The sequence below is a fragment of the Psittacula echo genome, assembly GCF_963264785.1.
Source record: "Psittacula echo genome assembly, chromosome: 2".
Taxonomy (NCBI): Eukaryota; Metazoa; Chordata; class Aves; order Psittaciformes; family Psittacidae; genus Psittacula; species Psittacula echo.
In genome coordinates this window covers 43,445,638-43,472,206 of record NC_137737.1, presented here as the reverse complement: position 1 = coordinate 43,472,206, position 26,569 = coordinate 43,445,638, and the positions used below count along the sequence as shown (strand labels likewise).

Genomic DNA, 26,569 nt, shown 5'->3' with positions numbered 1-26,569 from the left:
TTAATTCAGTGGTTTTGAACAGCATAAGTAAAATTGGATTACATTTAATATTTTGATTCTAAAGATAAAACACTGTTTGTTTCAGATGTTTATCAGAGCTCTGTTTGACTATGATCCTAATGAGGATAAAGCAATTCCTTGTAAAGAAGCTGGACTTGCTTTCAGAAAAGGAGATATCCTTCAGATCATGAGCCAGGATGATGCAACCTGGTGGCAGGCCAAACACGAAGGCGATGCCAATCCCAGAGCAGGCTTGATCCCTTCAAAGCATTTCCAGGAGAGGTGAGCTACTGAGAAGCATAGTTTCATTATTTTTTGTAGTAAGAGAAGACAATTCTTTGCCGAGTTAAGTTAGCATAGTTGTCATGTGTAATGCTCATAGATTACATGGTATGATCAACCTGCATTTGCAACAAGACAGCTGAACTTGGAAACCTGTTGCTGAAATACTTTGGATTTCCTTATTTGTCTGGCTAGAATTAATAATGACAAAACCTGATAGGATAATGCTGATCCAGATTGAAAGAAAAAACATATGGAAAATAGCACATCGGTATCTGTATTCACACTGATGCACTATGCAGGAATAGGAACTGAAGCAGGTTTTGGAAAGCTTACAAAAATTTGAGGCTGAGGATTAAATTTTTTTAGATTGTCAATAGATTGCATTGTTTTAAGTTAACTTCTTATAAAATCTCCTGGATATTTTGCAATAGTCTCATGATGTTAAGTGTTTATTAATCCCAAACTTGCTGTGAAAACTGAGGAGTTTGTGTCTTTCCCCTACTACCTCCCATTTCATAGGAGATTTGCAGTAAGAAGACCAGAAGTGCAGATTCAGCCACTGAAAATTTCCAACAGAAAGTCATGTAAGTCTGTTAACCTGGAATAGAAATCATACGCCAGATCTCTAACCTTATAAAATAGCAGTTTGTTTCAGCCCTGTGACTACAGGATGCATTTCTCCTGGGCACAATAGCTTCTTGAGTACATTGTATCAGTAGGAAAATAAATATAAGAGCTGAAATTAAAAGCAGCTAACAATTTATCCCAACCCTCCAACTTTGGTTTAGAACCACCGAGCTCAATTAGTGTTTTGATATATAATATTTCAAAGGTTGAAGAGTGTTCTTTCCCTGTTGAAATAGTATAGAATTGGCTCAACAGATTTTATAATTTGGACTGCATCAATACAGTGAAATTTATATTGAGAGTGAGAAAAAAGTTTGGATAATCTCCCCTTCCCTCCCCTGTATAGTTGGTGATTTTTTTGCATCCTATGAAGTAGCACAGATTTTTAAAAGTCAGGACATTCTGTTCTTTGACAGGCTTTCACAGAACCAGTTTTTATTGTTTTTTAAACAAATTCATTCTTAACAGTCTCTGCTTTTAAATACAATAGTTGCACACTGGAAGAAAAATGAGCTCTAAGAAAGTGCAATACATCGAAACAAATATTTTCTTTCCACTGGAATTTACATCAACATCTGTTTTAAGTATCATTGCATATTTTACTTGACCTGTTATTTCTTTCAGTTGTATAGACTCATAACAAAGTGAGTACAATGTAAGAAACTATCACGCTTCAGTATGTTCTAAATCTTAAATACAAACATGTTTGTGAGTTCAACTAGAAATATTCAGAAAGTGATCTAAAATTTCCAGCCATTTTTCATTCCTTAACATTAAAACAAAAAGTATAAATACTATGGCAAACAGTGGATGCTGGCACACTACGTGCAAAACTAAATGCTTTTAACTTTAGAACTTCTCACCAATGTTTCTATTGCAATTTCCCTAACTCCTTGCTATGGCTTTTGTGTTCTGACGTTCTTCAGTTACTGTTAGTTTTCTAATAATTTGCATTTTCTATCTTTCATGCCATTTCACTATTTGATTGTGTGCCCTAATGCTTTTGTTAACTCCAAAGCCCTTGATAAGCTTTGTAATTACAGTAACGGACTATGTGATTGCACTATACCTTTTCTAATTTGCATAGGTCTTAGAAACAAAGAGGAGCTTCTACAGCTTGTAGTAAATCTGTTGTTTTTCTAGGTTCTAGGTCAAGTTGCTCTGCCCCAGTTTTGGAAAAGTGTCTGATCCCAGGGTATAGCTATTTCTCTCTGTCCACTGTTCTTGAATCTGGATAATACCCTCAACAAGAGCCTTCAATTAAGGTGGCACTGATGCTTTTGAAGAGGTAAATCAGCTGCTGCAGCAACACTGCATGATTCCTTTTCTAATAGATTGCATCTTTTTTAGTGACCTTCAAGTGAAAGGTTTTACAAGATGCATCTCACCCTTCCAAATAGACAGCCTGGACTTGATTGGGAATTGCCAAAATTTTAATCCAAAGAAGACCCACAGTATGTCTGCTATTGTTGTCTCTGCTGTTTCCACTAACTTTGCCTTAATTGGCTTAAACAAGGGAGAAGAGTTCCTCTCTTCCTTCACTTTCCTTTAAAACATGACAGGTCAGGCAGCAGGCCTATTACCCTTCTCTTTCAGACTTTGTTTAAGCAAAGCAAGGTCCAGCTAAATATCATCTAGAAGGCGGTGGTGCCTCTTGATGGAGGAAAGACTGCAGACTAATGGAGGCTTGTAATTTTTTCTCTTCAACATTTCTTAGGATAATCTGCTGCTATATTTGCCAGATTTCCATGGGAAGAGGGGAAGTGCTGTTCTGAGTGGAGGTCCATCCCATTTTTCAAAGGCAAAATATGTTTTTAGTGCTGGGAGGAAATTCAGATCCTTCGTGGAGGAGGCATTTTAAGGACTGGAATTCAGGTATAGAAAAACTGACTAGGATGGTGCTCGAGTTGCTCTCAGGAAAACCTTCCACTTGCTTGGCTTTTCCAGAAGATTCCATGTAAGCTGGGAAACTCCACACCGTTGTGATCTTTCTCAGGTTAGGCAGCTTTTTCATGTTACCAAACATGTCAGAAAAGCTGTGGAATGGAAGGCCCTGTCTGTATTTGTTCACAGCAATCACCTTGCCAGAACAGGAGGATGCTGGAAAATCTTGTATTGCTCAGCTGAGCAAAAGACATACAGCCAGCATCGGAAACATGTAAGGAAGGTAACAGAGAACAGAAATTTGGGAAGAACTTCTGGATCTGATTTTTTTTTTTGGTAGCCCTTTTCTGTATTGTGGGGTATGGTCCACTGATTATTGTCCTCTAAAATTTTATTTAACAAGTTTCCTTGTAAGGAGGTGGGAAATTGGTAATGTTTTATTTCATCTGATTCTTTTTTAATCCTGTATACTGGCCTTCAGCTTGATACAGGATTCTCCAATGTTCAGAAGGGTAATTGTGGGGGGAAACTGGTGTTCTGCAGATCTTCACAAACTAGCTGTATATTGAGAGGTTGTTTGCTATTACAGTTGATCCCATCCAATCTTATCACCTGAATTTCCTCAGCAGTTTGGAGGGAAAGGGCAATTTGCTCAGCTGATATTCTTATAGCTTCCCAAAGATGAAAACCTGTTGACTTCAGCAGAGCTGCTAATAAAAGTCCCTTTCCTGACAGGACTGGGAGTTGCACTAGGAAGCTTTCTTGCAACATGGTAAGTAGCACTGGGTGTCAGCCTGCTCTGCTCAGTTGACTCGTTTCACAGATCCCACGTTTTGTAATGAGGAAGAAACCTGGGTTACGTGCCTTTGTTTTTAATAGGGAGAATCAAGGAGAAATATTCTATTTTCTTAGATACCCAGAAAATCTGAGTCAGCTCTGGTTTCTTAAGTGGGCTTTCAGGGTGGTAGTGTCATTCTACTTGAAAGTTAATCTAAAAATCAGTTAAAATCATATAACATATATCAGAAGTATTCTGCAACTTCTTGTTTTTCCTCTCTTCTCAAGCCGGTTCTGGAACTGGGAAGGACTGTTGTATTTGTCTAGAAAAGAGCTCTCTGAAATATAGTTAATAACTGCATTATAGAAACATTATCATCCATATATGATTTGCTTTGTTAATCAAGTATGTTTCAAAACCTACAAGGAGCTAGATTGGATTACTTTTGGAAAGCTGTTTCGTATTTTGATTTTTTTAGTCTTTTCAGCATAGCAGTGCATGTTATTTAAAGTTGCTAATCTGTACACATACTTCTGTATGATAAATTTTGAAGTGGGTTTTTTTGGCGGTACTTGTATGTGCACACATATCAAGGAAAGAGAGTGGAGGTTATTTTCCACAGAACTTTTTCAGCAAGAATTATTTGCATTGGAAAAAAAACCAAAAACAACCAGAAACCTAAACCAATCAGTTTATAATAGAAATGCCAATTCTTAGTTTCACTTTAATAGCCAAGTCAACTGTTTCATTACGTCTCTGTGTGAAGTACAAGTACATACCTTAGCTTTGTGGAAGATACCACATGCACCCCTCTCCCTGCAGTTAGCCATTTTCTTGAAAGGCAAAATAGAATCATTCTCACATTGCACCAAAGTGAAAAACCTTTAATATATCATGTGTATACTGGAGGAAGAGGCAAACCAGTGTACACTCCTTCCTGAAAGGTAAGTGAAAACACACATTTTCATTTGCAAATGGAGAAGGCACATAGTTGGTATCTAGGAGTAAGGTCAAAGGAGATTGGTAGTATAGGTATAGCCTATGCTGACAAGAGATTGTTTTACATTGAGAGGAAGACACAGAAAAAGTAGGAATAAAAAAAGGGAAAAGCAGGGAAGTGAAATTTTGTATCGAGGATGAAGAAGAGGAGAAGGTATTACAAGGGCAGTGGAAGAGCAGATAGACAAAACCTCTCCCTCAGCTCCATTGGGCAAAATCCCACAAAGAAATTACTAGATTAATGCAATTAACAGTAATAAACAAGAGCATTACTATAGTTTAGTTGTTTCTTGATTCATTTTAAATCAAACACTAATGTATTTGCTTTCACATTCACCCCATTTCAAAAATTTAACAAGATTACTAATAGGAACTCTGACTTCTTTTTGTTTGCTCTTGTTGGCAGAAAACCTCAATAAATTCAACATTAATATATGATAAGTTTTAAAAGCATGAGATAAGTGGCAGTTAGATGTGCTGACCTGCTGGTGAGATTGATAGTGTTACTTCTCAGGCTCTGGGTTAGTGCAGAGCTGGTGGAGGGATAACAAACCTCTCAAATATTTTCAGCGTTTTTCTCAGTAACTAATAGGACTTTTCGGCAAATAGCAGCATTCTGAATTAACACTATGGGAAATTATAATGAGGGAAAAATGCTAAGAAAAAGCAGCATAGGAAAGAAAATAAGAAAATGGAATAAAAGTAAAGGAACAGAGATGCATGAGATTCTGTGAGTAGACTAACCCTCTGTGTGCTGGGATGGTGAACGTGCAGTATACCTGCACCTGGGGCAAGAGGGAGTTCTGTGGGATGCAGAGGGAGGTACAGTACAGGTGTGTCTGGCTGCATGCAATAAGCTTTGGTATGTCTGAGCATGTGAGCCACTGCTGAATGTCAGCTCTCTAGAAATTTGCTCACCTGGTATTCCTTAATAATACTTAACAGCATTCCTGGCTTTAGGTCACTTTAGCTTGGGCACAACTTTGCAGCCAGAGTTGGCTCTGTGAGTTCTCCTGTCAGTGCATCCTGGCTAACTACGAGCGACATGACACTCAGTACGGGAAGAATTAATTTGTTCAATAGCTCCCAGTCTGTTAACTTGAATACAAAGACTGCTCATGTTCTGACTGTAATAATCACTACCAACAAACATGATCATTCTTGCATTTGTAGCTTACTTTAATTTGTAAATAAAACCGTGATCACCTGGTTTTTTGAGGGAAAAAGAAATATATTTCTTTGAATAACAATCAAATGACTTACTGCTCTGCAGATGTTATAAACTACAATAATCAGCCAAGACATTATATTCCTTCAGCATAATTTTGCTTTCACAGTGGTTACTGTGTTTATTCTTATGTTATATATGTGTTTGTCTCTGGTATGAAAATTACTGGTAACTTTATATTTTATACTAGCGTAGTCTGTAACTTCTGTTAACTTGTGCAGTGCATGCATATGTGTATGTGTATATCCATACCCAGTGTGTATAGTTATATATAAACATGTATATGTATGGAGCATATATGACAGAGCTGTTCAGAAATGTCTTTTCCATGAAAATACATTTGTTCTGTGTATTTAATGCTAAATGTAAATACTTACTGTGGCAAAGCCATCATCTTATAGATTTTTTTCTAGGGCTTAAAAGCCATTTTACTTTCAATTTTGATTTACCATATGTGATTGGCATTGCATGAGCAAGAGGAAATATTTAACTGCAGCCAAATGGTGTTCATTTGAACAAGATGTAACCCAGTTTATCCATAGACGAGTGTCTTGTGAATTGAAGATCGTGTTCTGCCAACAAAAGAATTTAAACAGGCTAAAAGAATGAATGCTTTGTACCACTTGTATTTGAAGACTAAAGGTTTAGGATAAATGTATAGGACACTTTTCCTTGTTAGAATTGCTACACAATCTTAACTTTGCCTTTCTTCTCAGTATTTTTCTGTGTTCATATTTGAAACTTGATTGCCCACCTGCAGGTAGTTATGAGTAAAACCAAAAAGTAAACCAGACCTATAGAGTAAAATTAGCACATTAGCATCTTTGTTCAGAAGTCTTCTGTCCTTACAAATATTAACTTCCTGCTACCACAGAGAAATTAAAGAAACCTGAAGCTGGATGACACGTGAGTCAAGGTCACAAGACAGAAGTGGAAGTGGATCTCATAAACTCTTGCTCTTTCCTTCACTGCAAGACTATCTTCATCTTCCAAGTTACCTTGGTAGTGATACTGTTATCTGATGATAAGAGGATTAAATTAGATCACCTTAAATTTCCTATAGCATGAACGTGTATCGTTCAATCTACAGAAATCTATAGGATAAAAACCTGCAAAACAGTATAAATGTTGATTGCTGTGTGGGGCTGTTCACCACTAAAGTATCAGGAGTGCTGAATATATCCACTGTAATGCAGATCATTGTATGTCACGATTTCTTGCTTACTACAGCAAAATAGAATTTAAGGCATAATGTAACTTTCTTGTGATAAGAAGCTACAACAGAGCTGCTGGATCTAATTTTAGACTGAGAAACATTTAAGTATGATTCTTTGATGGAAATTTTGTTGAAAAAAGGCAGCAGAAGCTAAACATTCTAATCTGGTGCTCGACTGATCCAAAGAGTTGAGGAAGTTCCTGGAGTGGCACTAGTTTTGAGCTTCTTAACTAATATAATTTAGGTGAGGCCCCCAAAACCAAATCTTAATATATTTCAGTTAAAATGCATACAGAAATACAGTGTATGTGATACTGTTTTGTGTTGTTGTAGTTTAGCATATTTGCTACGCTGAAATCTTTCTAAAATGAATAAAAACACCTACTTCCTAACCTTCCTTTACGCTTTTGTTTCCTATTTTTTTCCCACTTATATCTTGGTTCTGCTTTGTTTTTCTTTCATAAACCTGTACCATGACTATTTTCTTTGTAACTTCCTCTCCCTTCTTGCAACACTACATTTAATTGATGGTATTTCTTCTTTTCTCAGTGTTTTATTTGCTCCTTGTTGCCTTATGTTGGTTTTGGGTGTTTTTGTTTTCTCATCAAATTTCCTTTTCTTTAGTCTCTGTCCTCTTTTAGTCTCTTATTTGTTCCTTCCAGATAAACAACTCTATTTCCTTTCTCACCCCAGTTTAGTGAAACTGTGTTGGCCTGAGGTCTATCCCAATTTTCCGTGTCTCTAAATTTTGAAATTCAAGCATGTATCTAAGTGTATCTGCTGCATATGTATAACTACTTCAGACACATAGACCTGTAGTAGTTAGTGGTGAATCACAGTACAAAGTTTCCTGGCAAATAACCTGTGGCTTTACCAGTGACGGGCCTGGTAAAATTCCTGGTAAAATTCAAATTGGGAGCTACATGTTGATAACTTTCATAGCTGCATTAAGTTATGAAGACCCACTAATTTCTCACTTCTTTTTATTATAGACTGCTACCTTCATCCTTAGGAGTAGCCCAAGAGAAGGAAGGCTTTCAACAAAATACAAAAAGTTCAGAACTCCTTCACTTTATCTGTGTTAAACCTCAGCTTGTAGAAATTTTGCCTTGTGCTGTTTGGGATCAGCTTACTCACTTAGAATCCTGACATCTTTGATTTGTGGAGAAGACCATTCCTTTTCCTAGCACGGGTAGCCCAGGAGCCTGAGTTCCCCTCAGATGTTCTCAGTCCTCCTGCTGTAGCTTCACCATCTCCCATGCCTGTGGGTCTTCTCTGGAAGTCTGCAGTGGTCAGGGTAGAGTTAGTGTATAGCTGTGTGTACAAACAGACCTCTTTTTCTCCTGGTCCATTTTGTCCTGTCCTGTTTGTTTGTACACACAGACCTCTTTTTCTCCTGGTCCTTTCGTGTTTATGAAATGAGGACTTGTCTTGTTTCCAATGATAAAATACAAACAGAATACTTTAAAATGCATAGTCACTAGTTAAGTCAAAGCACTTTGTTGAATTTGAGGTATTTTGATGTGAATTGAGCATTAGTGACTTGTTTTCCGGAGGCACATTGCAGCTTTATTGATAGTGATAGAAATGAAAATATAGAATAACTTGTCATGCATATCAGGAAATGTAAGAGGTCTTTCAGCACAGAGAAGGAGAAAGAAATAGTACGTGGAAGCCAGCCTGCCGTCCCAGGTCCAGCTTGAGGGCATCTGTCATTTCAAGAACTGGAAGCTTTTAAGGTCAGGAGAAGAAAAGGGATCCAACACTTTTAGTCTCAACTCACAAAACTGTTGGCACTTTTAAGGCACCAGATGTGTTCAACCAAGCAGTGCTCACCTTAAAGGACTTTCCAGCTTACTAAAACCATGTGGTCACCTTGAGTTTAGAAATAAACTTTAAATAAGATTCAGAGATATCTTCCAAATTAATACTTTAAAACATAAGTCCTCAAGAAAAAAAAAAAAAAAACAACAAGAAATGATTCTGTATTTCTGACTCTGGCAGAAAAGACTCTTCTATCCGCTACATGCCGAGAACTGGGAAGAGCTCTTCCATGTAGTGAGATAGGCAGGAGAGTTTTGACCTAGCCTTTGTTTGATACATGAGTTACACATGAAAGATTGTAAAATATCTCTCGAATTATTTCTTCACATTCCAAGGAAAGACGTGCATCATGGAAGCTCCTTGAAATATTTATATTTTAGGCATATTTATTCAGATTCCAAAGGAAATTTGAATGAGATGTAGACTGTAAAAATCCCTGTATAAATCTAGACCTTAGTATGTATCTTTGTGATCAAAAATTCGTTATATTTATTTTGCTTTTCTTTAAAAGCCCAAAGATGATTGTAAAAATGTATGTTTTCCAGTATCAAGGAGGCAGAAATTTCTTGACTTACTACAGGTAAACAGAAAATTTGAAGTAGATCTATTAGACTAGGAAAGTGCCAGAGAAAAAATGACAGAACTATAGAGGTTCAAAAAACCACAGCCCCCTCCAAAACCCAGCTTCAAGGGCAGTAGCAGCTGTTACTGTAAGTGCAGAAAAATACTGAGATTGTGTTCACAGTAGAAATTCTAGGTTAAGACTGATTAAATGGAATTAACAAACTTTGCATTAGTACCAGTGAGTTCTTCCATGACGACTGAGTAAGGTCATTGCTATTAAATAAATAGTAGGAGAATCTCATGTAGGAAATAAAAAATGCACATAACATTTCAATGTCTTTTTAGGTCTTTTCTAACTCAGTGTAGTTAAGCATGTAAGTTGAACTCAGTGCTGGTATGTTGGTAAATGCCTCAATGTAATAGGTGCTATCAAGAGGATTTTAGAGTAGCTTACATAGCTACATTTTTTCCTATTTATGGAGCATTAAACAATATTACTTTGTTTTTTTGGCTGTTCTAAGATGAGGAAGCGGTTGAGTGTGGTAGGTGCATTTTTCTTCTTCAATTTAACTTTTCTTTCTTAAGTTATGTTTTCACTCCATTTAATGATTTCCTTTCCTATTTTTCCTTTGTGCTTCTCAGAGGAAATTGAAGGTACATGTACAAAAGTTTCCCTGCATAGCCCAATAATTTTATTTAGAGAACATGTGTTTAGAATTAAATTGCATATAGTCCAATGTTTCTAAGACACGTTATACTTACAATGCTTTTATATTGCCACCAAATACATTGGATCATCTTTTGCAGTAGATAAAAATACCAGAATATTCCTAGTTGCTTCATGTAAAAATCAGTAATTTGAACTATTGTTTTAAACTGCTTTCTCTCTTTTGAACTTCTGGAAGATATGTATAGGAAAGTAGTATTATAAAATAATATTAGCAAGACTTGGGTGGGCTGGGATGGAAAGAGATGGTTCCAACTTAATTACACAGCCACGAGAGGTCTTGCATTTCTAATTACTACTGAAGAATATACTTCTCTGAGATGGTAGAAAGTTCATCTGTGTAGTATCATCTTTACTGTTTTCCCTCTGAGTGTAGCCGGTTACTGTTATGCTTGCAGCATATGTTAAAGTAATAGCAGCTGATCTCTTGTTTTTTGGTTTTTGTTTTTTTTAAGAACTTAAGGGGCCTTTGTTTATAAAGGCATTAGAAATTGTAGCTCATATTTTTGATCAAAGGGCCTCTGGCATGTAAAAATATACATTATAGTTATTTTATATCAAATGAGAGGATGTGTTTTTGATCAAAACCCTTTCTGTCTAATCCAGTGAGCCAAAACTTAAAGCTAAAGTCTGATAATGTATAATTTACAAAAAAGCTTGATTTACATCAAATATGTTTTGCTTTCTTTTAAGTGGCATCATACCTTCTATTAACTGATAAAGTGTGAATAATACAGTGCTAGAATTCTTTTTAGAATGTTTGCCGTCATCACAATCTTTGCTTGTAAAGGTAAAAAGATCAGTGTGCATGCTGCAAAATTCCAGAATATCTCCAGCTAAAATATAAAACAATAAACATTGTTTTATGTTTTTAAGAAAATGGCTTATTGAAGGCTTTTTAATGCTATGGTTTGTACAGTTGTCATTTTGTAAGTAATTTCTTCTGTATTTTTTGCTGGGCTTCTAACTATTCTGCTTTATTTCTTGGCTCTTATTCTGTATGCTTTTACCCTTCGTCCAGAAGATGCTGAATGTGCGGGTCACAACAGTGGATCCTATTTAGGTGAGCAACTGGTTACAAAAGACGATTTCTTCCTTTCTTTCAGCTTCTTTTCCCTGGAACTACTACTTTGCTTTTGGGGGTAATCTGCATACAAATGTCCTTACTCTGCATGCAAAAAGCATGAATATTAAGTTTTCAAAAATGGCTCATTGGATTTGACATAAAGGATTTATGTATTTTATGCCTTTATCTGGTTATACATAAGCTGCTAAAATACTGGTTTGATTTTTAAATCAAAATAAAAAAAATGTATAAATTTGGGAAAAATATTGACTTTTCAGGTACATTATTGGCAATGCGTTTAATGAAACAAAAAGGTTATTTCATCGTGAAACATTTGAGTAAGTCTTTAAAGACACACTTTCCAGGTTTTATTCAAGTTTTGCTTACACTTTCTTTCTTTGTACTTATCTAACAATATTGGGAGAATTCAGTGTGAGTACAGAGCAGATCTGCAGGCACCAATTCTTTTTCCACATTAGAAAATAAAGCAGGTTATAACAACTCAATAGCTTAAATTTAGCTTTAAAGCTAGTCTGAGCTCAGTGTATCATTTGGGCAACTGGGGAAGAGAAGGGAAAGGAGTCCTTTGGCTTCAGCCTCAAGATTCCAAATTTCAAACAAAAGCAACATTTTAAAAAGGTGAATGTTCCATGATATGTTTCAGCTTTTTAATTTGTGCCATTTTAAAAGCTATGTAAAATGATTTTAGTTGAAACTGTCCAGAATTCCTGCCAGCTGAAGGCTGGCTGGAGCTAATTTTGTGGCAACCAGCCCTTTTCCCAAGGCTTTCATCCTCCTACTACAAGAGGAATGGGAAGAAACTTGTCAAAGTGCTTTAGTACATCCAAGCCAGTGTGCTCACTGAAGCAGCCAAGACCAGTATGGTAAATTAGAGATGGTTTTCATATTGCAGTATACTGTTTTTAAATGTGGTATAGCAGCTACATCAGGAACACACAAACTGTATAGTTGAAAGAACTTTGACCTCTTTCCAAAACCTTATTGTGGAATAATTTCATCACATGTTTGTGGAACTAGTGGCCATCTGATCATACTGAAAATAAACTTCTTACCTTTGTTAGTTAACCAACTAAATTAATGTTCAGTTGTGAGTGTACTGAGAAACTGGAATATACTTGGAAAATGATACTTTGGATGTGATTCCTTATCAAATCATCTCCTTGAAACAGAAGAGACACTCCCCTCCCCCATCTTTTCTTGCTGTCTGCAAATACAGAGTGCATGAGTTTTTAAGGTGAGACTATCATGGTTTTGCCATAAAGGTGGCGATACAGAATCATAGAATCGCAGAATAGTTCGGGTTGGAAGGGACTTTAACGATCACCTAGCTCCAACCCCCTGCCATGGAGAGGGATACCTTCCACTAGACCAGGTTGCTCAAAGCCCCATCCAGCCTGGCCTTGAACACTTCATTTGAACCCACTTGGTGCTATAGCCCTTTCAGTGAAACATTTTTTTGTACAGTTACCAAAAAGGCTCAGTCATCCTAGAAGGAGATGTCTTGAGGAAGAAGCAACTGTTGTCCCATATGCAACCCTCCTGATCCCAAAAAAAATCAGGATGGGGTGTAGTTTACTTAGGCAACTTTACAAAATTTGTTGGAGAACTAATGTTGCGGTTCAGGCCATGGTTTATCTCCTGAGAGCTTCCAGTTGGGTGCTGCAATCGATCCAGAGATGGTACCTTCAGCCTTCTCATGCTGGGTCTGTGCTTTTGGAAGCAACATGCTGGAGAGGGGAGACAGCAGACAGAACAACAGGAAGAAAAAGACTTGTCTAAGGTTAGGACCATTTTTGGGATAAGGACACAAATATATTGTATATTCACCTTCTTTTGCATATGGTAACAGGACACAGTGATTTATAATTCAAACTCTCATGCCCTACTTGTTTCACAAACCATTAGGAGCCCAGTCGTATTAGACACATTTAGGATTGCTTTTCTCCTAAATTATTTTGCAGTTGTATTTTCTAAAGGATCAAACTGCTATGGAATAACTTCCTGTGCTAGACAAATGCCACTGCCTAAAGTGTACTAATTTCAACAAAACTTGTTGACCAGCTGCGGGGAGGACACAAAATTCTTAAATATGTGCTATGCAAGGTATAAAACTTGGATAGTCTGTAAGGTAAAGGTCCTGGGGAAAGACACTTAATAAACCCTCTGTTAGGTACATGGGAGCCAATACCACTGGTACAAGTATATATTCTTTCAGTCTCAAAGATACGCCTCTTCCCTGCTTGTTGCATTTTGGGAGAGTGGTAAAATAGATATGTCTGATTTTTGAAAACAGCTTATTCTGAATGTCCACCTATGTTTTGCAATAAAGTTTTTTGAAGTAAATTCTGAACATCTCAATTCTTCTGAATAAGCGTGTTCTTGAAAGATAGTAGACATTTATGGTACCCCTTGATTACTAAGTAACTAAGAATTTCTAGACAACTCTCTTCATTATTATAAATTCATACTGCACTGAAAACAAAACCTAAAACATTGTCACATCAACAAGTTCAGAGTGTTTTAATGACACCTGAATAACTGTCTATATGTTGTAACCTGTTACAAGAGCAAGGTGGCCTGAATTAGCTTAGCTGCTGTTGAAAGAGTTAACCTCTATTACCTTGTATATGTAGTCACACATATGGACAGTTAGAATGATAGAATGAGATAAGTTGAAGTATGGTGAATTATTTGTATGCCTAAATTCTAGAAACAGTTTCCAAAGTATACATCCTAAAACAAAAAGAAAGTACTTGCTGCTTTTGATAGTATGTAATCAAATCAAATGAAATACAACAGTTCTAATATCAATTAATGAATATTCAGTTGATTTTATTGCTTGTTATAGGTTGTATATTTGTTGGCATTTCAATCCAGTGATTTAGGATATTCTGTGAACATCTGACCCTCTCTGAAAGGATATGTATTTTGGACACTCACGAAGTGATCATGAAGAGCAACAGAAGAGGCAGCTTTCAGAAAGCAGAATATCCATACCATTTGGGGTCAGATTTTTTATGTCCAAGGTTATGCTGCTGTTAATTTGAACCCCCTCTTCTGAAGTGACTCAGATAAATTTAATGGTTTTTCACCAGATTCTAATATGTAAGTCACTGTATAGTGTTGTATGTTTCTGCAGTAATTTCCTGAGGAATTGCTGGGGAGAACATTGAGGTTTGTCTTTGCCAAGCTTAAATTCTAGTTACATTACTTGAACCTTTATGAACATACAGTAAATATAGATGAATATAATCTGTTTACTATTCTCAATTTTGTCTTAAAAATCCAGACATAATCTATATTTTTATTAACCCTGTCTAAATGTGCAAGCTGGGAATCAGTCCAGAAGCGAGCAGAAGTCTGCTCTGTGTTCGTGCAGTTCCTGTATAGCAATAGAAATACTTAGTATACAAGCCAGTATAAAAAAATACCAATATTTGGGGGAAGAAAAAAAAATCCAGAAGTATCTAGTAAAAATACTGTGTTCATACAAACCTAGATAATGACCATGGTACCAAACTTACTTTTGTCAGTAATATGCATACAAAAAGTACTTGTAAATGCATTTACAATTAACCGGGATTTGTTCACTCTAAATTATGTAAGATTAGACTGCAGTGAAGAATATACATAATTTAAACACATACTTAAGCACTTGTTTTAATGAATGGAAATGAACAAAAGCATGTGTAAGTACTTTATAGCATTCTGAAGCCTTAGTGGTGAATTTATGAAGCATAGGTGAATTTAAATTATAATGTTTCCTGTTAGTATAATTTCTCTCATTTTGCGAAATTAACTTTATACTTTCATGAATGTATTTGGATTTAAATTCACACAATATAGTTGCAATCTTTTGTTCACTTCCTCTTTAGAATGATATGATTAAGTCTAAATTAGCACAGCTAATGTAGGTTATATCAGCATCCTTTTTAAAAGTATTTTAGGGAAGACAGTTCATGCATTGCCTGTTCCCAGTCTGGACTTCTGTTGTGAGGTCCAAGTGGATTTCTGTATGTAAATATAAGGGTGGTGTTCTGAAATGATGAAATATATATTGCTAGTGGTTAAAAGAATAATCACACTTTCCTGCTAGTTTTGGTTTTGGTTTCGGGGTTGGGTTGTTTTTTTTTTTTTTTCATTATTTTTCTCAGAGATGTAAGTAGTTTCTCTTGGATTGTTGTTGAACCTCAATCAAGTTTATTAGTAGTGGCTTTTGATTTTTCATTTCATGTTGAGGTTTGGAGACATCAGTAGTTTGAGAACATTTGTTCTTCATATTTTAGTCCCAGAGGCTGTTCTTATTTCACCAAATCTGTTACATTCCACGGTTAGTTTATGGGTTTGCATGTTCAGTAAGCTTCTAGTCATGTTGTTGAAACCAGAGATCTGGTGCAAGCTTCTCAACGTTCAAAATTTTATGTTGCTTTAGTGACAGAATTTTCCCCTTTTATTTTATAGTCTGCGTACTTGGCAACTAAGGTTAATCTCTGCTGATATCCATATTCCACAAACAGTGTAGCCTGCAGCTCCTTTCATATTCATCAAAGGTTATATTATAAAATGTTCTGGGCAAGCAATGCTTTTTTTTTTCCCCTTTGTTCTTTATAGGAATTTACTTTTAAGCTTAATCATGTTATACGACTTTATTTGCCTCTTGCATATCAGTATTGGTTTTGGTTTTCTTTAGTGACTTTCACTATATTTTTAATAATGCTCGATTGTTAATTTAATTATATGAAGCTTGGTTTTCATCTTTCCTAAACTGTAAAATGCCAACATTAGCAGAATATTTTTTGGTTGTACATGAATGTTTTTGTTGCTTGCAAGCACAATGTTGTTTCAGTTCAGTTTAATCCTTTTGCAGTTATGGCTGCCCAACATATAATGCAATAGTAAATGCAGAGTTCATTAGTAAATATTTATTAATGGTTCTTTATCGGATAGCTTCTGAAGGTCACAATAAAACTAAGCCACACATATGAGGACATATAATGGCAGATGTGAGAGAGAAAGAATTATGTTTCCAGGAGCACAGTAACAATATCATAAAAATGTTGGTCTCATCCTTTCTCTCTGAACTGTGCGTTTTCCTTGGTTTGAAAGCTGCATGAAGTGAGCTTTCTTGGGTTTCTGTGTAGGGGCTTTGAGGAACAGTTAGAACAACTTTCAAGTTGACAATAGTCTTAAAGTAGCAAAGCAGCCAGCATATCACACTTTTTTAATATTCAGTAGTTTTACAAAGCACCTTCACCAGCACACTGCAGAGAAACAGCCACAGTGGAAGTCATCTTTGTTATCTCTGGCTCCCATGTTTGTTCTTTGTAATTAATATAATAGCTTTTCCGTAATGTCTTAGTTGTTGTTGAACCTTCTTAATATACAGGACATTGTTACTATTTTCATTTACTAGTGAGTTTCAGTCACAGAAATATCAAATGTTTTAATCAAGGTAAGCCCAGGTTAGCAGTGGAACCATATCACCTGAGACTGTGATGTGTCGAATGCAGCCTGTAAAAGTGACAAGGGATGAATCCTTACAGCCTGAAGACAGCACTGAAAGATTTTCTGATTAAAAAAAAAAAAAAAAAAAAAAAGGAAAAAAAATCTGGGGTTTTGGGTTGGTGGTTTGGGTTTTTTTTTTTTCCTCTTTTAAGCGAAGAAGGAATGAAAATTCTTAAATAAACCACCACCTGGTAGTTTGGTAATGAAATCTGAATGAAGTAGATGGAGAAAAGCAGAACAAGTTACAAGTGGGCTTACTAAAACCTAACAGCAGAGATTGAATTGATATGAAGACTTTGCAGAAAAAATTTTTTCCTAAAGATTCTGCAGTTTGACATTTAAGCTGAGGTTAAGAAGCTGTTGATAATGGCACTCTGAGACAGCTACTTGGGCACACAGAGCTCTCGAATTTGTAAGGTCCATACCAAACTGGAACGGACACAATTGGTTTAACTTCATGTGATCACTGCTCTTACTCTTTACCTTTTCCAGATACGTAGATTCTGGTTTTTGTGACAAAACTCTTTATTCTGTAAACTGCTTAGTAGCAAATGTGAAGAATTATTCTTTCTCTTCCTTTTATTCTTTTGTTATTATTCCATAAAATGATTATACAGGAAAACAAACAAACAAACCCAACATCAGAACCATTTTCAGCTTGCTTTTAGGGCAGTTGTTTTTTTTTTTCTTTCTAAACCTGGAGCCTTTTAGATGAGGCCTCAGGAAAGTTGTAGCCCATTTCACGTCTGTATTACTAATGTTACTTTTAACCTTTCTTTATGTAACTGTCTATACAATTAGGTATAGTTATGTGGGGAAAAAAACAACCTCTTCTCACGACAGACTTCACCCTAGGGCAGACAAAACCTCTTAGGTCTTGGGTGTGTAAGTGCAATAGGGCTTTTCTGACTGCAGTCACTTCAGCGTTAGCATTCTTCTTTAAATAATAAAACAACATGACTTGGTTTATTTCATTTTGGTTTCATATCTTCTGGTTTGGTCCCTTTTCTATCCCAGCCCATGTCCTTCTCAGTCTAGACAAAACCGTAGCTCTCCAAAGTGTTGTCAGCCTTTTCTGTGGATGCTAGCTCTTCTCCTTTTCATCAATTTTCATTTTACTTACTCATATTTTGAATATGAATAGGTCGATGTCACTATTCTCAAAGAATTTTTTTTCCCGTTTTTTGTGCATATGCATGTGTTGTAGATTCCCATAGGTATAGGGATTCATGTCAATAAATAACTTGGTTAACATCCTCTGAGATCTACGTTCTGTAATGATTTATGCCAAGTGAAGCTCTGTGTTTGCAAAATGCTAAACCCTGTAACTAAGCCTTGTAGGATTTTTCTTCAGATCTTCTTCTGAATGCTTGCAGAACTGAGTCTTGAATTTGCCATATACTAACTTCGCAGAAAAAATTGTAATGATTACTTCTCAAACACCTAAACATAAATGCTGTTACAAGTTTATGAAAACATGTTGCTGAAAAACCTGAGATCACCAAAAGTTTACACATGTTAACTGTCCTACGAAATGTTTTGAGGGAAGGGGAAAGGTCTTGGGATTTTTTCAGTATTTAAATTGTAGTTTATGTTTTACTTTATTACCCCCAAATCAGCTTTGCAGTCCTTCTTTGCAGCACTTCCTGTAGTTCCTTTGTAGAACAAAAGTGGTGCCATAGAGATACCAGTAAATTGTAATATAATATGATGTAAAGAATTTATTTAAAAACTGTAAGGTAATAATTAACAAAGGAGTAAATTAGTCTTTCACATATACTGTAGAAGGGTGGGGGGTTTTATGCTCTTCTGCTTGAAAATACATATGATTATCTCCTTTAAGAGTGCTTAAAAGTTACGTGAAATGTCCAGCCTTCTAGATGGGCACTGTAGATGTCACACTCTTGATGCAACCGTAAATGTAAATTTAGTAGGAATATTAACTTTTAATTGCATGCTAACATATCTGTAATATGGGTGCCATATTGTACAAGATGTTTCATAGCGTTTTGGAATTTAACTAACTAACAGTGTTTGGTTTTACTTTTAAACATCTTCAGGAAAGGCTTTGTGCACTTCTTTATACTATCAGCATGGAGCTAAGAACAAAAAAATTGTTCAAAGGTTAATTCTCATTAACCCTTTCAACTACCAGGTCTGTTTCTATCGTATGTTGTACTTGATGTCTGTGTGCCATGGTGTTTTGATAGAAAAGCATTAAGTGTGACATGAGAGTCCAGATTGCATGAATTTCCTTGTGTATACATACTAATGTGTAAGATCCTCAAGTTATCTAAATATGTTAACAACTTACTGTAATTATATTTTGCAGCTTGTTGCAACTTAACGATTTTATTGGTAATCTTAATTTTGCAGTTCAAATAGGCACTGATAAAGTTTAAACTGCAGGAAAATATTGTTCTAATGACCTGGCTTATTAAACATATAATACATTTTTTTATTCCATGCACCAATCCTCCAATGTTTGGAAGAGACTGTTTTCAAGTGTTTTGAGAAGACTTACTTCTTACTTTGAAAAAATCCTGTTCTTATTGCAGCTGGCTTTAGAAGAAGCTTTCGCCTTAGCAGAAAAGACAAAAAAACAAACAAATCTATGTATGAGTGCAAGAAGAGTGATCAGTATGATACAGCAGACATCCCAACATATGAAGAAGTTGCAAAATATAGACGGCAACCTAATGACAAATACAGGCTTGTAGTTTTGGTTGGTAAGTTGGTTTTCTTCATTTTTGACCTGATAAAACATAGGACTGCTGATTAGCCCAATGGTTACCATGAAATTATTTAAAGTGGAAGGGATCTTAAGCAGTCTCCTGGTCTAGCCTCTCATTCAGCAGGATTAACACTGAACTCAAAGTAGCTGATGACAACAACTTTGAGAGCCTGTCTTCCTCCTGTGTCTTCTCTTGTCTTGCCATCTCATACCTCAATAAAGAGGTGGCCCCCATCCTCTCAACAGGAGTCAGAAGGGTTCCCCTGAAAACTTCTTCTCCAAGCTAGACAAGCCCAATCCCTTCAGCCTTTCCTGACAGATTGTGTGCTTCAACTACAAGCACTCTTGGAGGCCCTCCACTGGCTTGCTCCAGTTCATCAACATCTTTGCTGTAATGCAGGGCCAATCATGGACAGAGTATTCCTCTCAGTATCTAACAAGTGATGATTAAAGAGGAAGAATAATTTCCCTCTAGCTACAGGCTCAGCTCTTGCCGATACAGCTCAGCCTTCTGTTAGCCTTAATTGCTACCAGCAATAACTGTAGACTACTCCTTAGCTCACTGCCCATCTGAACTCCCAAGTCCTTTTCATCTAGGCTGCTCCCCAGCCAGTCAGTCTGCAGCATGTCCTGCTGTGGACTTTGTATTTGTCCTCATCAAATTTCATGTAGCATATCAAGATCCCTCTGAATGGAAGGCCTTGAGCAAGTCACTTGCATCACCCATTTTGGCATCTACAAACTTGACAAGGGCCCATTCTGTGTCCTCCTCCAGGTTATTGACTAAGATACAAAACAGAATATGTCCCAGTGTAGATACCTGATGAATTCCACTTGCAATGAGACACCTAGTAGAGTACAGACTGATAACCCATTCCCTTTGAACATGATCATCCATCCAGTTTTTCTGCCTGTCTAGTAGTCAACCTCTCTAGACAGGATGTCCCAGCTTGCATATAAGGATGCTTTAGGAGATCATGTTTAAAGGCTTGTTATACCAAAAGGAGATATTACAATATAGCTACTATGGTTACCAGTCTGAACCTGACAGTCAAGCTATACTAAAACTCAGACGAATTAGGTCAGCGTTCTTCTCTTAGAGATCAATCAATACGTTTAAAAAGAACAGAATAAATGCCTGTAGTCAGCAAAGACTATATATATACACATATATATATAAAGTGGAAAGAAACAAAACTATCTACCGTGTTAGAATACATAGACAAATGAAGAGAAAGGTGGATGAGAGGTAGGCTTCTGTAGGCCAAGAACGGGTGCAAGCAAAGCTGCAGAAGACTCAAGATGTCATCCTTAGTCAGCTTTCTGGCACTGCCATGGCTTCCCCACAGCATTTATTATCTAATCAAAATGCATTGCTTCGGTCTCCTAAAAAAAGAGAAAGTACATTATCTTGAATCTTTCAGAGGTAACCATTAAAGTAACAATGAGAAATGTTTCATTGCTTATTGTTTCTTTTGCAGTAGCACATAGGCTGATGCTTCATTAGTAAAGTTTCCTTCATTCTGAAAGCAGCAGAGCAGAGAAATATGACCCTCTATCAGGCACTGTTAAGAATTAGAGTAGCTGTGTTTTTATATTGCCCATATCCAAGGGAACGTTAAACTTAGTTTTTAATAAATAGTTTTTTCACTCTCTAGCACTAAAATTCAGCCACCTACTAGTGTGATCACTGTGAGATTGTGGGCTATATACAACAAGTAATAACACGGTTGAGTTGATTTTACAGTTACATCAACAGAGTGCAGTGCAAAAGTGTGATAAGTAGACATTTTATAACAAATTGCATATGTCTGATCTAAGGCATACCTAGAGATTTCATTTGATTTTTGTTGTAATAAATCAAAAGAAGAAAGTGTGCTTTTTCAGTAACAAATGCAATTCAAAAATTTATTGCAGAGTTTGGTAATTCTAATGTTTTTCTCTGGATATTAAGAGCAGCTTAAGTCTGGCCAATACCATAAAAATGTCTTGGGCAAAATGTGGAAAAACTAGCAGAGCTAAGCAATACAGGTAGAGTAGAAGTGAACACATTTAAAAAGCTTTTTTGTGTGCCAGTAGCAGCATTCAGTATAATCTGTCAAATATAGTTTGGATATTAGTACCAGGAAACAAAGGGATGGATAATTAATTCATAGCTGTAATTTGGGGCAGTAAATACCTATTCTGTTTTGCTAGGCGTAAATGTATAATTTACTGCTGGAAGGTTTTTTAGGTTTTGTTTTGCCCTTTTGTAGGCGAAGGGATTTGACAACTTTGAAATGGAACTTTGTTTTGGCTTCCTTTTAAATCGGTCTAGTCCAATTTACAGGAAGCAAATTGCACACAGAGTAATTTTTAGCACTCTGCACTGTGATATATGCTAGTCTCAAGTTTTGCCAGATGTATCAGTTTGTCACAATTTTACCTTGTCTGAAAATGTAGGTTCATTAATAAAGTCGTGCTTATCCTTGGGGCTAAAATAACAGACATATGAAGCAATAATGATACAGATGCTTCTGTCACGTTTTAAGTTTTTATAAATGTGGTAATCTGCTAAAACCAAAATGATCTAATATCATGTCACCAGTTATTTTTTGGTAACTTTCTGTTCCCAGGCTGCAAACAAATCCTTGAAGTCTTACTTCACAAATATTGCCTACACCATTGTTAAGCATGATACCTGGCAGCCCTATCAGGCAAAGGCAGAATATTTTACCATGAAACCTATTATTTAGACAATAGAATTTTCATTTACATTAATGGGGGATAAGTTCTGCTCACAAAGGATTCTTCTGTAATTGTGAGGGCCAAACTAGCACAGAACTTATTTCCAAAGAGTCAGAATGGATGTGCCACATACTATAACTTTACATGGTATAGTTTCAGCTATGCTGTGTAAAGTCAGAGCTATCTGAAGGATAAAGCAAGGTCAGCAATAACAAACCATAGATATCTTTTCCCCAGAATGCATGCAGCTGTCTGCTGTCTCAGAATTAGACTGTCAGTACTCTCTACAAAGGTGTTATCACTAAGAATAAAAGGAATCTGGGTCTGGAAAAGTTCTCTATTGTTATACTACTTATATTTACAAAAAAATCCATCACTTCTGGTTTTATCATGAAGGAGCTATGTGAGGGCCAGGTCTGTCTTAGAGCAGAGGAGAATGAAATAGAAGTGGCTCCTAACTCTCCATGTTTCCTGGCTTGCTTTTAACATGTGTTCAGTAGTGGCTTATAGAGACTTAATAGATCTATAGCAGTAGTGCAGGAAAGTGGCCTCCCATGGCCATACTACTTCAGGTAAACTATCTGGACAATGAAGAAAGAGACCTACAATTGCCATCTTTGTTAAACCTTCCAGGTTGAAGGCATGGGTAAGTTAGCATGGCTCAGGAATGAATGCATAGGATGTAACACATTGCCTAGCCTTGCACATGAGAACATGAACATAAACTCACTGATCCTGTTTCAGTGAATGACAGATCTCAGAAGTACACTCCCACTACTAGTTAGAGTTTACCGTAACTCAAAAAAAATGAGGTTCTACTCTTCTCCATTGAGCTACAGTCGGACATGCATGTGCAGTGATTGCATTATAGTGGTCAGTTGTACTAGTAATTGAGACGCAGAGCCTCTGTCAAGGCATGCTTTGTACAGGGTCTTTATGATCCCAGCAGGGATGTTATCACCTATTTCCCAAAGTCTTTTCTGGAAGACTGCTTCCTTTTTTTTTTTTTTTTTTTCCCTTTTTTCTTTCAGATAGACTTCCAGGAGCTCAGTATGTGTGTATGAGTGAAGAATGGCTGGGCTGGTTGGGTTAAATCCTCTGAGACCTGAACTTACATCAGATAGTTTTTTCAATTTCCTTCAGACATGTCTGAATGATACAAAATGTAATGCAAGTTTTAATGATTGGTGGTTTAGTTCTGCAAATGTCCCTCAGTAGAGGAAGGCAGGCACTACAGTCCTTTTGTGCAGGATTTGACCGTTGCTTAGCTTACATGGCTTAACATGCAACAGCAAGCAACATAAATATTCCTTGAAAAAAATAAACAAAATATCTCTAAAGCTACCATCCTAACACTAAATATTGCTGTCTGGGGTGATTTATAGTAAACCAAAACTATGCTACGGTCATGGATCCCTCATGCCTGGCATTTTACTATAGGAATCTGGATTGTCGTTTTCAATCCTGATGCTTTATTTTCTTTGTGAGTTCAAATTTTGTCTTAGAGATTCACAATTATTACAAACTGGCATCTTTCTCTGCTGCATCAAAATGAAAAGAATATTCAGAATGGAAGTATATATTACACTTCAGAGATGTAGTATAAAGATCAGCATAATGGATGATGTTGCTAATTAGGAATCAGCTTTCAGCATCCATATGCCATGGTTAAAACTGAAGAAGAAGACAGCACTGCAAAAGAATTTACACCTTTCAGTAGTTAAAGAGGATTTAAAAACAGCAATCTGGAATTGAAGACACAGTAGTTGTGAGGTTATGGTCTGGAAACAGATTTGATCTAAGTTTCCAAAGCATCTGTCACAGGAAGCGAAGCCTGGATTCTTTATATATAAATAGAGCTAAAAGCATATTGTTGATTTGACAGCATGTAGACTGAGGAAATAATATTTGTGTAGATTTGATGGGAAACACTTTTTGCTTGAAAGGCATACAGTGATTTTTAAAATTATAATTTCACTTGCTTCATTCTGCCTTGCTAGGAAATATTTAGAATTTTAATTATTTTTCCTATAAGAATCTATATTTGCCTTAAGTAGCTAAATAATTTAAAAAATATTACTATTTTTTTATAAGAACAAAGGTAATGCCATTATCTACATAACGCATTACTTTCCTCTGCAGACATGCACCAGTAGAGGCTGCTATACACCATATTAAATAAACATTTATACATACTGATAGATTAATTTACAGGCAGGTCAGAGATGAAATTTGAAATGTAGTTGTGTGTTTAACTTAAGTAAACATATGAAAACTATAAATGCAGAAACTCTTTAAGATTTTACAGAGAGACCATAGTCTGGGGGTAGCAGCAAAGTAGCAAGCATTTGCTTTTCATCATTGTGTTTCTAGCTTCAGACAAGGCAGATGAATAGTAATTTTTACAAATAGGCACCTGAAGGTGCTGAAGCATCAGTCTTTGCTTTTTGACTCTCACTAGTAATTAACCAATACATCACCACTTCATTACAATATTTATTAAGTATTTTTTTTCTAATGTTTAAAATGTCTCTGTTAAGAAGCACTCCATGTGTAAACGTGCCACTTTTACTAGAAGAGCAAGAATTTTCTTAAAACCACGTTATTATCCTTTTATTGTTTGGGATGTGGTTCCAGTGACTCACTCTCCTCTGCATTCTGTTCTTGACCTGGCTCTCCGGAAATGAAGCGACTGCACTGTCAGAGACACATGAGCATGAAGACCTGAGCTCCCTTCACACACGCATCATGGACCCTCCGCAAAAGGGGCCAGGCAGGCTGGAACCCTGCATGAAGGGCTCCTGGGGGCAGGCAGCATTTGCCCTTGGAGCCTTTGAGACCTCACAGGACAGAGTGGTCGGCCTTAGACCTAAAGCACAACTGGCAAATGGCCAAGGAATAGGAATGACCTAAAAGCCAAAAGGAGCATCTGGTCAGTAGCTTCTAGGACAGCAGTACTCAAAAGGAGGTGGAGGAGATGGGTCAAAAATATTCCATGCAGTCTTTGTTTCTTCCTGCCATCCTCTTTCCAAGGGTGGTCTCTCTTTGGCAGCCATGTGAGGAAGGAAACATTTGCTTTGGACCAGTTCAGACAGCAGGCAGGAGACAAGCATATTTTAAAAGAAAATCAACAACAAAAAAGGAAACCCAAACATCCCAAAGAGGTTGTGACCTGAGGAGTGTTGCCCCTTCCTTTCTCCCGCTGTGCGATGCCACCCTCACACAGTCAAAAGGTGGATGGTTGTCAAAAAGAGAGTTACAGCCAGAGGCCAGGCAGTATTCCTGCCTGCAGCCAGGTCTGGAAGGAGCTCCCAGGCCTATGGGGAGAAGGTGGGAGCGTTGTCTTCAGGGGGATCTGGTGCAGACAGGGGATGCAGCAGCTGGAGGGAAGCAAGGAAAAGGCTGTGCTGACACACGAGGTGCAGAGGCTTTAGGGGGACTCTGTGCATGCCAGCTGGGGTCCTCTAGTCTGTGAGTTGGGGATATTCTGGCAAAGTGAATAGCCCAACCAGCTAGAAGGCTGCAGGTTAGGGTGCTGGGGTCTCCAGTAGTGCTGTGGATGAAGATGGGTGCACACTGAAGGTAGTTGCTGTAGAAAAGAAAGTTAGCTTTGCTGTGAACTTTTTCACAGATTTTTGCTCAGTAATAAAGTCAGAGCAGAGCAACTGCCAAATACATCACCTGAAATTTGTCAGCGCTGTATGTTCTAGCAGAGTTTGAACCATGGGCGTTTCCAAATGACTGATTAAAAGCCAGTATATATAATAGCTATACGCTACATAGTCTTAGCTGAGAGAGTACATATACCTGACTATGAAAGAGAACTGGCTGCTGGGAAACAGCATGATTTCTTTCTTTCAGGTCCTGTAGGGGTTGGGCTGAATGAACTTAAACGGAAATTGCTGATCAGTGACACCCAGCATTACGGGGTAACAGTGCCACGTAAGTAAAAACACACTTCTATTCTCCTAATGTGAAACTCGCATTGTTACCCTTTATCGTTGCATTACCTTAAGGCACTTTCAAATTTGGGTCTCTAAATGCATGCTTGGCATCCAGATTACTTTTCTAATTTTTAAAAGTGCTGCTGCAGTTGTATTTTAAATAGCATTGATTAAACTGATAGGACATTTTGGCTCACAGGCATTGCAGGAGACCTTTAGTACAAGCTTAACGTGATTGATGTCAGCGAGGTTTAGTAAATGAAACTCAGCTGAAGAACATCCTGGATTTGGCTGTAAAAAAGTGTACTCTGTTACCAGTGCTTGCCTTCAGCAAAACGGCCTTTGTGTATTAGGTGTCCCTGCCCATGGCAGGGGGGTTGGAACTAGATGATCTTAAGGTCCTTTCCAACCCTAACTATTCTATGATTCTGTGATTCTAT

At 36.9% G+C, this 26,569-nt stretch overlaps 1 protein-coding gene across 1 annotated transcript in view; it reads left to right on the top strand.

Moving 5' to 3' along the window:
* The window catches only part of MPP7 (MAGUK p55 scaffold protein 7), a gene marked incomplete at both ends in the record, with an annotated part of 116,406 nt that overhangs the window by 83,872 nt on the left and 5,965 nt on the right, over window positions 1-26,569 (top strand). The window contains 4 exons of the mRNA XM_080610929.1: window positions 86-282; window positions 805-869; window positions 19,283-19,453; window positions 26,047-26,127. Coding sequence (XP_080467055.1) covers window positions 86-282; window positions 805-869; window positions 19,283-19,453; window positions 26,047-26,127 — 514 coding nt within the window. The remainder of the gene's footprint in view (window positions 1-85; window positions 283-804; window positions 870-19,282; window positions 19,454-26,046; window positions 26,128-26,569) is intronic.